The following is a 16,514-nucleotide window of genomic DNA, read 5'->3' on the forward strand; positions in this document are numbered from 1 at the left end:
TACACTAAGTGAAGTTACTAATACAAAAGATACCTATCATTTATGTATTGATTTCAACGATGATTCTTAGTCTCAATTTAGCTTGAACTACGTTGCCTTGATCCCACTCGGGTACGTAGGCAGTCACTTAAGGTGATGCAGCCACTCTGATTTTAAAGTTTTTTTTACTTTGATTTTTTGTTCTTGAAAATAGGGAGAGAATGTTGGATATTTTCAAGGTTTGCCACTACGCAGGGTTTACGGCGATCGACCCATTCTGATAATCAATTCAACTTGTTTTCTCTCTTTCTGAAGCATCATCAGAAACCGCTCTCGTGTGTTCTTGGTTGGGTCAAGGGGTACAAACCTTGAATCCAATTTTCTGTTGTAGGGATTTCATTATATCCTGAAGGCATTATTTCGCATACCTGTTGTAATCGCCAATTGATATTGTGGGGTAGAAATAATCGTCTAAAAGAAATCTATTCGAGCCTTAAAAGTCAAGAGTACAACAATTTATTTTATGTTTATTTCATCCTCTGTTTGATCCCATTTTCCAATACGCCCTGGCCTAAAATATATATGAAGCATATCTTATGCATCTACAAAAATATCATTCTTTTGATAATAAACAAAAATAAAAACTTTAAACTATACATCTTTCAGAATAAAAATCAGATTTTTGGAAGCTTTATAATTAAGAATGCTCTTTTAGTTATCAACAAAATGATTGATTAAGAAAGTTATCCTTCCAAATTATTGTTGACAAGAACAATTGCAAAAATGTGCATAAATCGTGGGCCTTGTGTTTTTCCAGAGTTGTAAGAGGCGATCAAAGGTTTGAGATGGTGGTTCCAAGTGTGTTTGCATTGGTCTTCTTCTTCTTGTTGTTGTTTTTGCAGATGGTTCACTTATAATCTAGTCTAGCTCGACCATGACTCTAGAGGCGTAAAATATGCTGGCCCAGCACAGCCCGACATACGAAGTAGCGTGATTCACGTGTCATGTGTCGTGTTGTGCCGTGCCAACGATTAAAACGTGTTGTGTCGTGCTGTGTTTTACTGGTCAAAAGATAGGCACGACACATCCCACGAGCACAATACACGAATAAACATGTCGTGTTGTGCCGTGCTGGCACTCATGTTATAAACAATTTGAAATCACTTAATGGAATACATTAAGTCGGACATTATAACGAGAATCTAAATAGACAACATATCATTTGAAATTATTTCTAGTAAAATCAACAAGTATATTCAATGAAAAGAAATAGCTCATCAAATATAGAATTGGATCATTCTCATGTAAAGTAAATGTTCTAGTTAAATATGGGTAACGACATTATAACAACGGTATCGAAATATATTTTCCGAATATTTAAGTATTATATGTTGTTATAAAAATAAGCCAACATAACAATGATAAAATGTCAAAAACTAGGTAGAATGAAATATATAGTTTTTTTTAATAAGTCAAAAATTATGCTACACAAGAGATAATTACAAGATAGTATATAGGAAAAGAGGTAACAACAACCCCAAAAACCTATAAATTATTTAAATCTGAAATAAGATACACGAATAAACTATTTAAACAGGGTCTAGCATATTCATTATAGTTTCATAATCACTTTTCTGTCCCTAAAGTTGGAAGAACAGGAGGTCTCTGTCTAATGTGGGAGGATAATCTTAATCTTCAAATATTAATTCATTCACAAAACCACATTCATGCATTGGTAACGCCTCCACTCCCTAAACATCCCTGGATATGCACAGGTATATATGGGCCTCCATACCCCGACATAAGGCGAAAATTTTGGCAAGACTTTCCGTCAATCTTTAACAACATCAACCCGGCTACTCCATGGATTTTGCTAGGAGATTTCAATGACGTTATGGATCAATCATAAAAAAAAGGAGGAAGACAAGTAACGTATGGTCAATCTCAACCTCTCCTCACAATGATGGACCAAATAGGATTCATGGATTTAGGATTCAGAGGCGACCCCTATACTTGGACGAATAACCGTATGGAGAAAGACAACATTCTAGAGAAATTAGATAGAACAATGGCAAACCAATATTGGCGTACTACAAATCCACATACAACAGTTACTCATCCTCCAATAATAGCATCTGACCATGCTCCAATTCTACTATAAGGAACAAAAAGTTACAAATTTGAACACTTATGGCTCTCAGATCCGTAACTCAAACAGGTGGTTGATTCGGTTTGGTACAACAACAAGATTTGGAACCGACCCTAGAACTTCAATTAAATCTCATAACAACCTGACAAACCCTCCTGGAATGGAACAAGGAAACTTTTGGGCATCTTCCAACTATGATCAAAAAATTGACGGCGAAGATAAAACAGGCTCAATATCAGTGTGTTATCCAATTGGGTAACGACCTGGAATTCTGGTTGGGTCAGGAAAAACAACTAAAAAGAGATCACATAGAAATGCTAAATGTCACGCAACATACTAGCAACAAAGATCCAGAATCCAATGGCTACAATCAGGTGATCTTAACACAACATTATTCCACACTAAAGCAACCATCCACTGAACATACAACAATATATAACAACTTCAAGACCCAGAGAACAACTGGGTCAATAAGAAGGAAGATGTGGTTCAACTCATTCTTGACCATTTATCCCAGCAATACACAGCTCAACCGACAATCATATATGAAAATCTTTTCAGATATATCAATCCCAAATTAAGTCCCAGACAAATGGACCTTCTTACTAAGGAGGTAACTGCGGAAGAAATCAAACAAGCTTTATTCTTCATAAATTCTGAGAGTCCTCCTGGTCCAGATGGTTATACAAGTAAGTTTTTCAAAAAAATTTAGGAAGCAACTCATCCTCAATTTATTTCCATGGTTCGCATCTTTTTCAATGATCTTAACATTCATCCACTCATGAATCACAAGAACCTAATACTAATACCCAAAGTGGATCACCCATCAAATCCTTATCAATTCAGACTCATAGGACTCTGTAACGTCACTTATAAAATCATTGTGAAAATCCTAGTTAATCGAATTAGACCTTTCCTCCCCTTTCTGATAAGCCCTTTTTAAAGTGCCTTTGTACCACAAAAATCAATTCATGATAACATAGAAATTGATGGAGAGCTATTTCACCATATAAAAACTTCAAGCCTCACCAAAGACCCGAAAATAGCTCCCAAGCTGGATATCCAGAAAGCCTACGACAGCTTATATTGGAAATTCATCAAAACTGCCTTCACCAAACTTGGATTTCCAACGATCTTTATAGATTACATTATGCTACGTGTCACAACTGTTACATACTCAATCAACATAAATGGCACACCTCATGGATATATCAGCCCAGCGAGAGGTATTAGACAAGGATATCCACTATCTTCCTATATATACATAATTTGTGCGGAAATCCTGTATACCAATCTGGGAAACCTTCAAAATAAAAAATTGGTTTGAGGCCTTAACATTTCGAGAAAATCGCCACCTATTGTTCATTTAATGTATGATGATGATCTTCTAATCACATATAAAGCTTCTGCTTAGAGTAATCTCCACCTCAATAACCTACTTCACTCTTACGACACTTCGGTAGGACAGGTAATTAATACTTCCAAATCAGTAATTATTCATCACCAGAGATTGGATCCGGTTGAAATAAGTAATCTGCAAAAAAATTTTGATATGTCGTCCATATCAAAACCTCCAATTTATCTTGGAGTCCAATTCAAACAAGGAAGAGCATCCAATCACACATTTGCACTGCTTATTCAAGGATTAGCTCGAAAAGCTAAAGGGTGGATGACAAAATGTCTAACTCCATATGGAAGAATTGTCCTCATTAAAACCTCCCTAAACCCCACCTCAAACCACCTCATGCAAACACAAAATATACCCGTCAATGTCCACAAACAAATAGATCGTATCACGAGGAATTCTTTCTGGGGACATGATTCGTCAGTTAAAAAACTTCATCCTATTGGTTGGGATAAAGTAACAAAACCAATATCTGAAGGAGGACTAGGCATAAGGAAAAGCAGTGATCATAACAAGGCACTTCTCGTGAAAAGAATCTGGAATTTACATGAACAACCTAACTCCATTTGTGGAATCTATGCAGTGAAAAATATCTCAACCAGCAATCGATTATACAAGGCATTGATACTATTCCATCATCCTCTAGCGCTCAATGGAGGAAATTAGCATCACTCGTCCCTACCATGCAACAACTGATTTTTCACCGTATTGGAAATGGGTTATCAACACCAATAGAATCCAACTGGATTCCACACTCCACAAACCTAGACCCAGCTCAATGTCACCCTATCCAAAAAGTGGTTGATATCATTGATCCGATCTCTCATAAATGGAACCAGGAAAAATTAAGCATCCTACCCAATCATACAGTTCAGAAAATAATAAACATCCACCTACCCCAATATATCCCCCAAGACAAAATAATCTGGCCCCATTCAAAATCTGGTAAATACACTACTTCATCAGGATACAAATGTCTAACCCAAGGTCAACCTACTCAAAACCCACTCCCACCTACAAAATTCTTGTGGACGTTACCGTTTCCACTAAAAATTCAGCTTTTCTTGTGGAAATCAATCAATGAAGGTCTACCAACTTTCTCTCTCGTTCATCACATCCATCTGACCGATTCCGACATTTGCCTCAGATGCAACGCTACTCAGGAATTAGCGACTCACTTGCTAATCCACTGCCCAACTGCTATTGCAGCTTGGAACACATTATTCACTCAGCTGTCAACCTTACCAAACTCCAATTATACCCCCACATGTTTTTTTAACGCCGCAAACAACCATGTCACAAATTATACAACAATCAACATCAAAATATGTCTTCTCTTCTGCTTCCTTTCTATTTTGGACCTTATGGCTGGCCAGGAATGAACTAATTTACCGCCAAAAGCAAACTATATCCGAAGAAATACCGGATTCGGCAAAAAAAAAAACATCAAGAATATTTCGTGGCAATAAAATCCTTACCTCAAGTGTTACCAGGAGATTCACCAGTTCCTAACAACTCAAGAAATGCCAAAAGGATTTCGACAATTTCGGTAGGATGGTCCCCACCAAACCTGGATTGGATTAAGATTGACACAGATGGGGCAGCCAAGGGGCATCCAGGCTTCGCAGGTGCCGGTTTCATTTGTAGAGACTCCAAAACGCGAACAATTAAAGCTTTAGACCAACCTCTGGGAATTACAACTGCCTAAACTGCGAAAACTTGGGTTCTGCTATTGGCATCAAGAACAACAACAGATATTCAATGGCCAAAAGTTCTCTTCGAGACGGACTCAGAAAACCTTCTGCTCTTCGTCACATCGTCTACTGATCCTCCTTAGCATATCTCAGGGATGATTGAAGAAATAAAGATTAGAATACGACAAATTCCGCAAGACGCTATCCAACATAACTACAGAGAAGGAAATCAAGCAGAGGATGGCTTGGGCAATCATGCAGCTGACGGAAGTCAAATGGGAAATATTTCAACAAAAATTTGGGACCATACAATCCCGGTTTATATTAGTCAAGTTATTTCGCATGATTCTGTGGGTACCACATACCCACGTCAAACTGTAACCTAATCTTTTATCAATAAAATGCATGATTCAAAAAAAAAAAAAAAAAATGAGGCCTACCATCAAAATCTATACCAACTCCATTGGTCAAAGTACGACCTCGTTTAGCCATATTATCAGCGGAAAAATTAGCTTCACGAAAAGTGTTCTCAAAATTGATAAAATCATAATTCTCTTAAATAGCCCTACAACGATATCTAACAAACCAAGGCATCGAATTGTTAGAAAAGGCCATCCTAGCCGCATCTGAATCAGTCCTGATTATTACTCTTATCAGCCCCCATTCAGTCGCCCACTCCAAGCCCACAACAACCTCATAAACCTCTGCCAAGTAGTTTGTGGTAACTTCATGCCCAAACTGTAGCGCTCTTAAGCTATCAGCTGACTAATCCAAGAGATTAACTAAATAAAGAGGCACTAAGAATCCAAATCATTTACTTAAACATTCAATTAAGAAATCTGCTACAAAACTTATCCCAAAACTAGCCCCGCTCAGAAAGATATATATATATATATATATATATATATATATATATATATATATATATATATATATATATATACAATAGTCATTTGTTTTACAAGAACTCCTCTCAAATGATACATATCCAATAGTCATTTGGTTTAAAAATATAATATGAAACATAATAAACATAACCGAAGTTAACAAACTAACAGACTCGCCTCCTCGAAGCTTTCGCTGCACAACTCTGATCTGTCTCTGAAACTGAAAGTGGGAATGGTTGAGCACAGCATCCCTAAAAGGGGTGCCCAGTAGGAATAACATTTAACTTTCAAGTAATAATTGGAATGATCTAGAAAACAATACATGTTTTTTTTCCTAAACATCAAGAGACAATTAATTCACAGAAATAAACAATCATGTATATGGAACTAACTCCTTCATCAAACAATGTATAATATTTGTGCTAAACACACTCAATAATAATATTGCGGTGTATCGCCCTAGCCATGTGCATAAAAGCTGAATTCATGTAGGTATAAAAGAAGGAGCATTATCCTGTATACCACAGATGGAAATTCTCACTTCCAAACATAGAAATGGAAATTCTTATTTTCCAAACAATTCATAAAGACAAACAAAGCATTACAATTCCTTTCCAAATACTGGAAAGATTAAAAGAGATAACAGAACTTTCGGGATATAAAAATAAACAATGCAAGGAATACACAATCAGAAAATGCATGAATTTGTTAAACATAAACTTTGGTAAAAGAAAACAACAATAATCACAAAAGAGTTAATAGATTCTCACCTATTTTGATGACAAGCCACGCCTACATCGAGCTCCACGATCCACTGGTTCATCCTTTGAATCGATCGTTGTTAATAACTAATTGTTAATCACATAAGAACTCTAAGAATCTAGACAAAATGGCTCACACAAGAATCATACAAGTTTATCTAATGGTTCTAAGCCCATTTATGGTTCTATATCTTTTCATTATCTATCTTTAACACATAGAGGTTTACGAATTCAATAAGGTTGGTTTTATAGTCCATTACATATGTTTTATGAATATCTACAACTTTGTAGAAGAAACCAAAGATTAATTCGGACCACAAGAGGTCCAAAACATCTAATTAAGAAAACTTTCAAGTCCACCAATTCAATTACAACTACCTTTCCACTGACATTTCCTACAACTGCAACACAACCATCACTTCAATTTTTATAACCATTTTATGTTCCACTATCAATCAATCTTCAACAAATGCAATCCCAACAACCATGTGTATGTAATTACAAACAATTGCAGTTCCGTCTAACTGCAAAGACATCAGCAACACTTCAATTCTGCCTAGCCAGAACTCTTCATTAAATACAACCTGAACTTGTTCTCAAATCAACTCATATTCATACGAATTGAATGCTTCTTCACTTAGCACGGCTTACCAAAAATACACTAATTCCACTCTTTAACTCCATACACTCCCTGCAAGTTCAACACATAGATAACCACCATCTCAGACCACCAACAACTGAGCTTCACTATCATTTCCAAACTCTATACTTCACAGAACCAATACCACATACAATATCTCCTCAATTTAGATTTAAATCGTAATACCTACAATCTCATATACACATAACCAGAAAAACTTCATCTGAAGTTTCCATCAAACACAAATCATCTCAAACAATAATTCAAACTTCACAACTCCAACACCCTGAAATCAGCAAAACAACAACCACAACTCTATACTATATTCAAATTCAACCTCAGCTTCATCCACAAACACAGAAATTAAATAATCTAAACAATTTAAACTGAATTACCAAACTTAAATGAAATCAAGGTCTTACCCAAACATCAACATCCTTTGAATATTTATTTCCCCAATTCAATTCTAATTCCAAATTCACAATTCTTCGCAGAAATCCAAATCCTCTTTTCTTTTTATTCACAGAACCCTAACTTTCTCGATCTTCGTCAACACAATTCTTCCTCGTTAATTAAAAAATAACCCACTTAATCTTCATCTACCAACAACTCAGTCAACGTGTTAATTCTACACGAATCCAAAGATTAATCCACAAACCCTAACTTAAATTCTCTAATTTTCCTTTCCATCAACTCTGAATCATTTATCCTATCCAACACCACCACCAACAATCACTGTATAATCCATCTACTCTTTAATCGATCTCCTAATCACTAATTTGTTATCTTAACCATCACTCGGATGAAGAACATAGGAAAACAGAGAAGAGAAGAAATAAAAGAAGAAAAATGAAGAAGAAGAGAAGAGAGATCGAGTTTATCTTCTCGATCCGGTCTAGATAAGACCCAAGGAAGTTTATGGAAAACCCGTTGAATTGATAAGGGAAGTCCCAGACTGTCTACTGTCAAAAAAGACTATTTTTCCCTCCTCACTATTGTGATGATATCTTCTTCGTCCGGTAGTCGAATGACACGTTTGAGTAGTATAATCCACGTTACTTTTCGATATCTAACCAACGATACTTGTTCTGTATCTAAATTATTATTAGATTAATTTTAATTAATTAAAGTTCGTGTTAAACTAATCGAGATATTATCGGCTAATTCGTCACTTGACTGGTCTAATGGCGTTGACGAGCTTGAGGGTCTTTACATTCTCCCCACCTTATACATTTTCGTCCTCGAAAATAAAACCATCCTTCTGGTCTTCAAAAAAAATCCCGACCTTATAGAGAAATCGTATCCTTTGTCTATGCGCAAACAACATAAAACAAAGCACAAACTTATATGGCTTTCTACAACTAAAATTTGTGGCTCTAAGTTCAATAGACTAAATTTGTATTGCATAAGATAATTGTCACTAAAGTCACTATACTGAATTAATTTCTAACAGATGACTAGGTCTAATTTCTTATCACTAATTTCTACTTCAATTAATTAATGGTTCTAGCTACGAGAGAATGTACTCTACCAGTTTCTAAGTAAAGTTTGGAATCTATCAGTTCACTAATAGAAGAAAGTTTCCCTTCAATGCCTAGTGATACAAGAATGCAGGTCTCCTGTATAGGTTCACGACGCCTGACAATGCCTACCTACGTAACAAGTATCGCCCGAACACATCAGAATTACCAACCTCACTATCCCCCAGTGCTGGATTATTTAAGTGTTAACTTATTATGACTAATTAATCTCTAAATTCTATTGTAACTGATCTAACTTTATTTCCTTAAATTTATTTATTATGGTTAAGTAATCCTTAAGTTGTACTATTAATACAAATTACATTTTGCTAATACTATCCTATAATTATTATCCAAATGGTATTACAATAACTATGAATTTTATAATAATTAGTATTTTATAGTATTATTATTTTCTTATCTTATCAAGAATTATTGCCTTAATTATATTATCATTTTCATTATTGTTTTATCAATTTTTCCTATTTGATTACTAGCGTAACTAAAATATGGCCAGGATAAATACTTAGTGGAAACTTAGTTAAATTTTATTAAGCCTGGATCTTGTAAATATAATTCTACCCTCAAGTAAAGATTGATATAGCAGATTTTATTTATTCATATTGAATTTGTATACTATATCTTGTTAAATCTTGGCATTGGTATAATTTAATATGATTTAAATTTGAGTCTGTATAAAATTTTAACATGTCTTAAATTTTGGTATTAAGAATAAGTATCTTATTCATAGGAAAATTTATTGTTCTTTAAGTTTAATTTTTTACTAAGCATCCAAATATTATAAATATCACTTCATATGTATAATTTAGTGACTTAGTGAATCATTTATTAGACTAAAGATAATCTGGTTATAACGTTAACAAGTTTAGTTTCTATTTTATACATTATATGAGCCCACGTTCCTAATCCTACCGAATAAGTTTTATATTAGCTATCTAGTTTGAACGCAAAACACATAATTCTAATTTGTTATTAGTTAACTTTGCAAAACTTAACCATAGATAAGCACTAATAATTTTTCATAGCTATTTAATCCTAATCATTATTTTATCGCTATATATTTATTAATGAGATTTTAATTTAAGTTATGCTCAATATAATACTAATTTAAATTCTAACAGTTTAATTTCGTCATACTAATTTTCCATTTCAAAAGATGATTGACCCTATTTGCAAAGAAGGGTCGTATCAATATATGAATTTTTTTTCTTTTAATTCTAATATTACACTAAGTTTCTGAATGCTATTATTACTAATTTCGGTGCGAGATAACTAACAAGTTAATTCTTTTATTTTATATCTTATATCCCCACCTTCTTAAGTCTAACACCTAGTGAGTAATATATTAATTATCTAGTTTAGACGCAAAACGTATCTTTAATTTTTAATTAATTTAATTTACAAAACTTCATCGTACACAAACGTTATTAATTTTCCAACTATTTAATTAATCAGAATTATTTTTTTATCATTAGATATCGTTAATATAATATTTTAGTTAAGTAGGTTTAATATGATACAAATTGAGAAATGCTATCATTACTTCATTGAAATATTACTATTATTATCATCTATAATTATTATTATCATATTTTTATTATTAACATGGATGGTTAAATTATTATTCTAACTACTCTTATAAAAATTATTGAGACACAAAAATATTACTAACATTTATGTAATTATAAACTGTTGATTTTTACATATAAGTCAACGTACTCAATAAGTTTTTATGTGACTTTTAAAATTTTATCAATAATATTAATCTTACTATTTTTCTAGTATTGGATTGTGTACGTGTTCATACTTTTTAGATTATTTATTCTCAAATCCTTATTAGCTAAAGTTATTGGTGTACCCTACAATTTTTCTTCATTACATAAACAAACAATCAATCAAACAAATCAATCAATCAAATAAATCTTTTAATTACTGATATCTTTTAGTGATTAAAATTTATCTACCCAACCAAGTTCTAAACTAATCTAGTTCACTAACTGGCACTGGATATTTTTATATTTTCCCATATAAGATCTAATAGTGAGCTCTGATACCAACACTGTAGCGCCTCCTAAGATAGCAGCTGACTAATCCAAGAGGTTAACTAAATAAAGAGGCACTAAGAATCTAAATCATTTACTTAAACATTCAATTAAGAAATCTGCTACAAAACTTAGCCCAAAACTAGCCCCGCGTAGAAATATATATATATATATACAAGAAATCCTCTCAAATGATACATATACAATAGTCATTTGGTTTACAAATATAATATGAAACATAATAAACATAGCCGAAGTTAAGCAACTAACGGACTCGACTCCTCGAAGCTTTCGCTGCACAACTCTGATCTATCTCTGAAACTAAAAGTGGGAATGGATGAGCACATCATCCCTAAAAGGGGTGCCCAGTAGGAATAACATTTAACTTTCAAGTAATCATTGGAATGATCTAGAAAACAGTACATGTTTTTTTTCCTAAACATCAAGAGACAATCAATTCACAGAAATAAACAATCGTGTATATGGAAACTAACTCCTTCATCAAACAATGTATAATATTTGTGCTAACCACGCTCAATGATAATATTGCGGTGTATCGCCCTAGCCATGTGCATAAAAGCTGAATTCATGTAAGTATAAAAGAAGAAGCAGTATCCTATATAGCACAATTGGAAATTCTCATTTCCAAACATACAAATGGAAATTCTTATTTCCCAAATAATTCATAAAGACAAACAAAGCATTACAATTCCTTTTCCAAACAATGGAAATATTACAAGAGATAACAGAACTTTCGGGATTTAAAACTAAACAATGCAAGAACACACAATCAGAAAATGCATGAATTTGTTAAACATAAACTTTGGTAAAAGAAAAAAACAATAATCACAAAAGAGTTAAATAAAGATTCCAACCTCTTTTGATGACAAGCCACGCCTACCTCGAGATCCACGATCCACTGGTTCATCCTTTGAATCGATCGTTGTTAATAACTAACTGTTAATCACATAAGAACTCTAAGAATCTAACCAAAACGGCTCACACAAGAATCATGCAAGTTTATCTAATGGTTCTATATCTTTTCATTATCTATCTATAACACATAGAGGTTTACGAATTCAATGAGGTTGGTTTTATAGTCCATTAAGTATGTTTTATGAATATCTACAACTTTGTAGAAGGAACCAAAGATTAATTCGGACCACAAGAGGTCCAAAACATCTAATTAAGAAAACATCCCTAAGCCCAAGTCCACCAATTCAATTACAACTACCTTTCAACTGGCATTTCCTACAGCTGGAACACAACCATCACATCCATTTTCATAACCATTTTATGTTCCACTATCAATCAATCTTCAACAAATGCAATCCCAACAACCATGTGGCTGTAATTACCAATAATGTCAGTTCCATGTAACTGCAAAGACATCAGCAACACTTCAATTCTGCCTAGACAGAACTCTTCATTAAATCCAACTTGAACTTGTTCTCAAATCAACTCATATTCATACGAATTGAATGCTTCTTCACTTAACACAGCTTACCAACAATACACTAATTCCACTCTTTAACTCCATACACTCCCTGCAAGTTCAACACATAGATAACCACCATCTCAGACCACCAACAACTGAGCTTCACTATCATTTCCAAACTCTATACTTCACAGAACAAATACCACATACAATATCTCCTCAATTTATATTTAAATCGTAATACCTACAATCTCATATACACATAACCAGAATAACTTCATCTGAAGTTTCCATCAAACACAAATCATCTCAAACAATAATTCAAACTTAACAACTCCAACACCCTGATATCAGCAAAACAACAACCACAACTCTATGCTATACTCAAACTCAACCTCAGCTTCATCCTCAAACACAAAAATTCAATAATCTAAACAATTTAAACTGAATTACCAAACTTAAATGAAATCGAGGTCTTACCCAAACATCAACATCCTTTGAATATTTATTTCCCCAATTCAATTCTAATTCCAAATTCATAATTCTTCGTAGAAACCCAAATCCTCTTTTCTTTTTCTTCACAGAACCCTAACTTTCTCGATCTTTATCAACACAACTCTTCGTCGTTAATTAAACAACAACCCTCTTAATCTTCATCTACCAACAACTCAGTCAACGTGTTAATTCTACACGAATCCAAAGATCAATCCACAAACCCTAACCCAAATTCTCTAATTTTCCTTTCCATCAACTCTGAATCATTTATCCTATCCAACACCACCACCAAGAATCACTGTATAATCCATCTACTCTTTAATCGATCTCGTAATCACTAATTTGTTATATTAACCATCACTCGGATGAAAAACAGGGGAAAACAGAGAAGAGAAGAAATAAAAGAAGATGAATGAAGAAGAAGAAGATAAGATAGATCGAGTTTATCTTCTCGATCTGGTCTAGATAAAACCAAAGGAAGTTTATGGAAAACCCGTTGAATTGATAAGGGAAGTCCCAGACTGTCTAATGTCAAAAAGACTATTTTTCCCTCCTCACTGTTGTGATGATATCTTCTTCGTCCGGTATCCGAATGACACGTTTGAGTAGTCTAATACACGTAACTTTTCGATATATAACCAACGATACTAGTTCCGTATCTAAATTATTGTTAGATTAATTTTTATTAATTAAATTAATAGAGATATTATCGGCTAATTCGTCACTTGACTGGTCTAATGGCGTTGACGAGCTTGAGGGTATTTACACAAACGATTGTGAAATATATACAAAATGTAATTTATTGTGCCTTATTATATGGTATACTTGTGCATGCTATGACGTACTTTCATAATGTGTTGTGCTGGGATGGGCCACATGCTTATCCGTGTCGCGTGCTGTGCTAGGCCGTGTTGTGCTGAATCACGTGCTGGGCTGGGCTGCGCTCAGATTTTAGCGTGCTAGGTTGGGTTGTGCTCGAGCTGGCACAACCCAATTTACACCTCTATATGACTCCATGGATCCTCTGTCACTCCTTTATTTAGCTGAAGTATGAGTCGTGAAATCCGTGATGCGAACGGATAATTGGTCCTTCAACCAAGGACACCTCGTCGGTTACAGAAGTGAATGCATGTTTTTTCACATTATTCCTAGAACTCAACGTTTGTACAGCCTCCACAAAAGAAACGTGTAAAACAGATGTTGAAAACGGAAGGAACCTCTCAATGGATAACTCTTGTCCAGTAGTAAATAGATGTCACCTATATCATTCAGACCATCCGGTCATTAGTTTATTTTTCCCCTTCGTTTCCTTCCTTGTAATTCACATCTGAGGGGATATACTATAGACCAATATATATTAAATGACTAGTCAAAATAACGTAACTAAGAGGAACAGACTTAAGAAATTAACATAACAGCAATCCAAACCTTGACCAAACTACTAATTCCCCAGCCACCACCATAACCCTTAATTACACATGAATGAATGCATAACTCAGTTTGTCCTCTACTATCTGCTAATAGGTTGCCATACCTAACACTCAAGCTAGCTTCTATAGCAAGACAATTAATTATCTAACTTGCATGCGTACTGTTCCCACTAACTCGATCAGATAAAATTTCCAAGTAATATCCTCTACTGGTGATTATTCTTTGTATATCATTTTCCTTATTCACTTAATTAAATCTTTGTTATTCATCTGCTTATCTCCTCTTTCCTATATATATCTGTATTCAAATGCATGTGAAGTAGTACTTAGCTCCTTTCATTTCATATAAATATTCCTCAGCTCATACACAGTCTTCATCTCCTCTTTTCAAATTATGGGGAGTTTAGATGACACAAAATTTACAGAAACCTCAATTCTTAGTGAGTTTAAGGCATTGGATCCGGAAGAGTTCCGTAAACAAGCTTACCAAACCATTGATTTCATTGTTGATTATTACAAAAACATAGAAAAATATCCAGTTCTTTCTCAAGTTCAACCTGGTTTTCTTCGAAATAGTTTCCCAAGTACTCCACCATATAAACCAGAACCATTTGAGAATATCTTAAAAGATGTTCAAACTCAAATAATACCGGGTATGACGAACTGGTTAAGTCCCAACTTTTTCGCGTATTTTCCTGCAACTGTTAGTACTGCTGGTTTCATGGGTGAAATGCTTTCTACTTGTTTTAATTCTGTTGGTTTCAATTGGCTTTCATCTCCTGCTGCTACTGAACTTGAGATGGTCGTCATGGACTGGTTTGCTGACATGCTCAAACTTCCTAGCATCTTTAAGTTTTCTGGTTCAGGTGGTGGTGTTATACAAGGAACCACAAGTGAAGCTATTCTTTGTACGCTAGTAGCAGCAAGAGATCGCGCGCTGGACCGTATTGGCGGTGATAATATTGGAAAGTTAATCGTTTATGGCTCCGATCAAACTCACTCGACATTTGTGAAGGCATGTAAAATTGCTGGCATTTTACCTTGTAACGTAAGATCGTTACCAACAACAACCGACATGGACTTTTCTCTATCCCCTGCTCTTGTCCGTGAGGCTGTTGAAACTGATGTTGCAAATGGATTTGTACCGATTTATCTCTGCTTAACTGTGGGTAGTACATCATCTAACGCCACAGATCCAATCGATCAATTTTCTGACGTAGCAAGTGATTATGGAATTTGGCTGCATGTGGATGCTGCTTACGCAGGCAGTGCATGTATTTGTCCCGAGTTTCGACATTATTTGAATGGAATTGAAGGAGTTGACTCCTTTAGTCTAAGCCCTCACAAATGGTTTCTCACTTACTTGGATTGTTGTTGTTTGTGGGTTAAACAACCTAGTTTACTTATAAAAGCTCTAAGTACCAACCCAGAGTACTTGAAGAACAAACCTAGTGAGTCGAACTTAGTCATCGACTATAAGGATTGGCAAGTTGGAACTGGGCGTAAATTTCGATCTTTAAAACTATGGCTCGTTCTTCGCAGTTACGGTGTAGAGAATCTGCAAAGCCACATAAGAAGTGACGTTAGAATGGCTGAAGTGTTCGAAGACTTTGTCCGAAATGATCCACAGTTCGAGATTGTCGTTCCGAGACGGTTTACATTGGTATGTTTCCGCTGGAACCCAAGTTCTGGTTTGGCACCTGCAGGTTATAATGTTGAGTTGTTGAATCGTAAGTTACTTGACTGGATCAATTCAACTGGACAAATTTACATGACTCACACGATCGTTGGAGGTGTGTACATGCTGAGGTTTGCTGTAGGAGCCACATTAACAGAAGAGTCCCATGTCATTGCTGCATGGAACTTGATCAAGAAAGGAACTGATACATTGCTCGTTGATAGGTCTCCCGGATATTCTAATTGTGACTTTAATTAATGGTGTCTAAAATCTCTGTTTTGTTTCATTTGTTTGTTTTGAGCGACTTTCGTTGAAAAATACTTAATTGAAAATACTTACAAGTATAAATGATGGTTACTGAAAACTATTGTACCA

At 34.6% G+C, this 16,514-nt stretch overlaps 1 protein-coding gene across 1 annotated transcript; it reads left to right on the forward strand.

The window, feature by feature from the left end:
• Positions 1-14,600: 14,600 nt before the first annotated feature.
• LOC113328798 (tryptophan decarboxylase TDC2-like) lies at positions 14,601-16,514 on the forward strand. Its single transcript, XM_026575808.1, has one exon. The coding sequence runs from the start codon at positions 14,856-14,858 to the stop codon at positions 16,395-16,397; it is 1,542 nt and encodes a 513-aa protein (XP_026431593.1). The 5' UTR covers positions 14,601-14,855; the 3' UTR covers positions 16,398-16,514.

This window comes from Papaver somniferum, unplaced genomic scaffold (assembly GCF_003573695.1).
Source record: "Papaver somniferum cultivar HN1 unplaced genomic scaffold, ASM357369v1 unplaced-scaffold_114, whole genome shotgun sequence".
Taxonomy (NCBI): domain Eukaryota; kingdom Viridiplantae; phylum Streptophyta; class Magnoliopsida; order Ranunculales; family Papaveraceae; genus Papaver; species Papaver somniferum.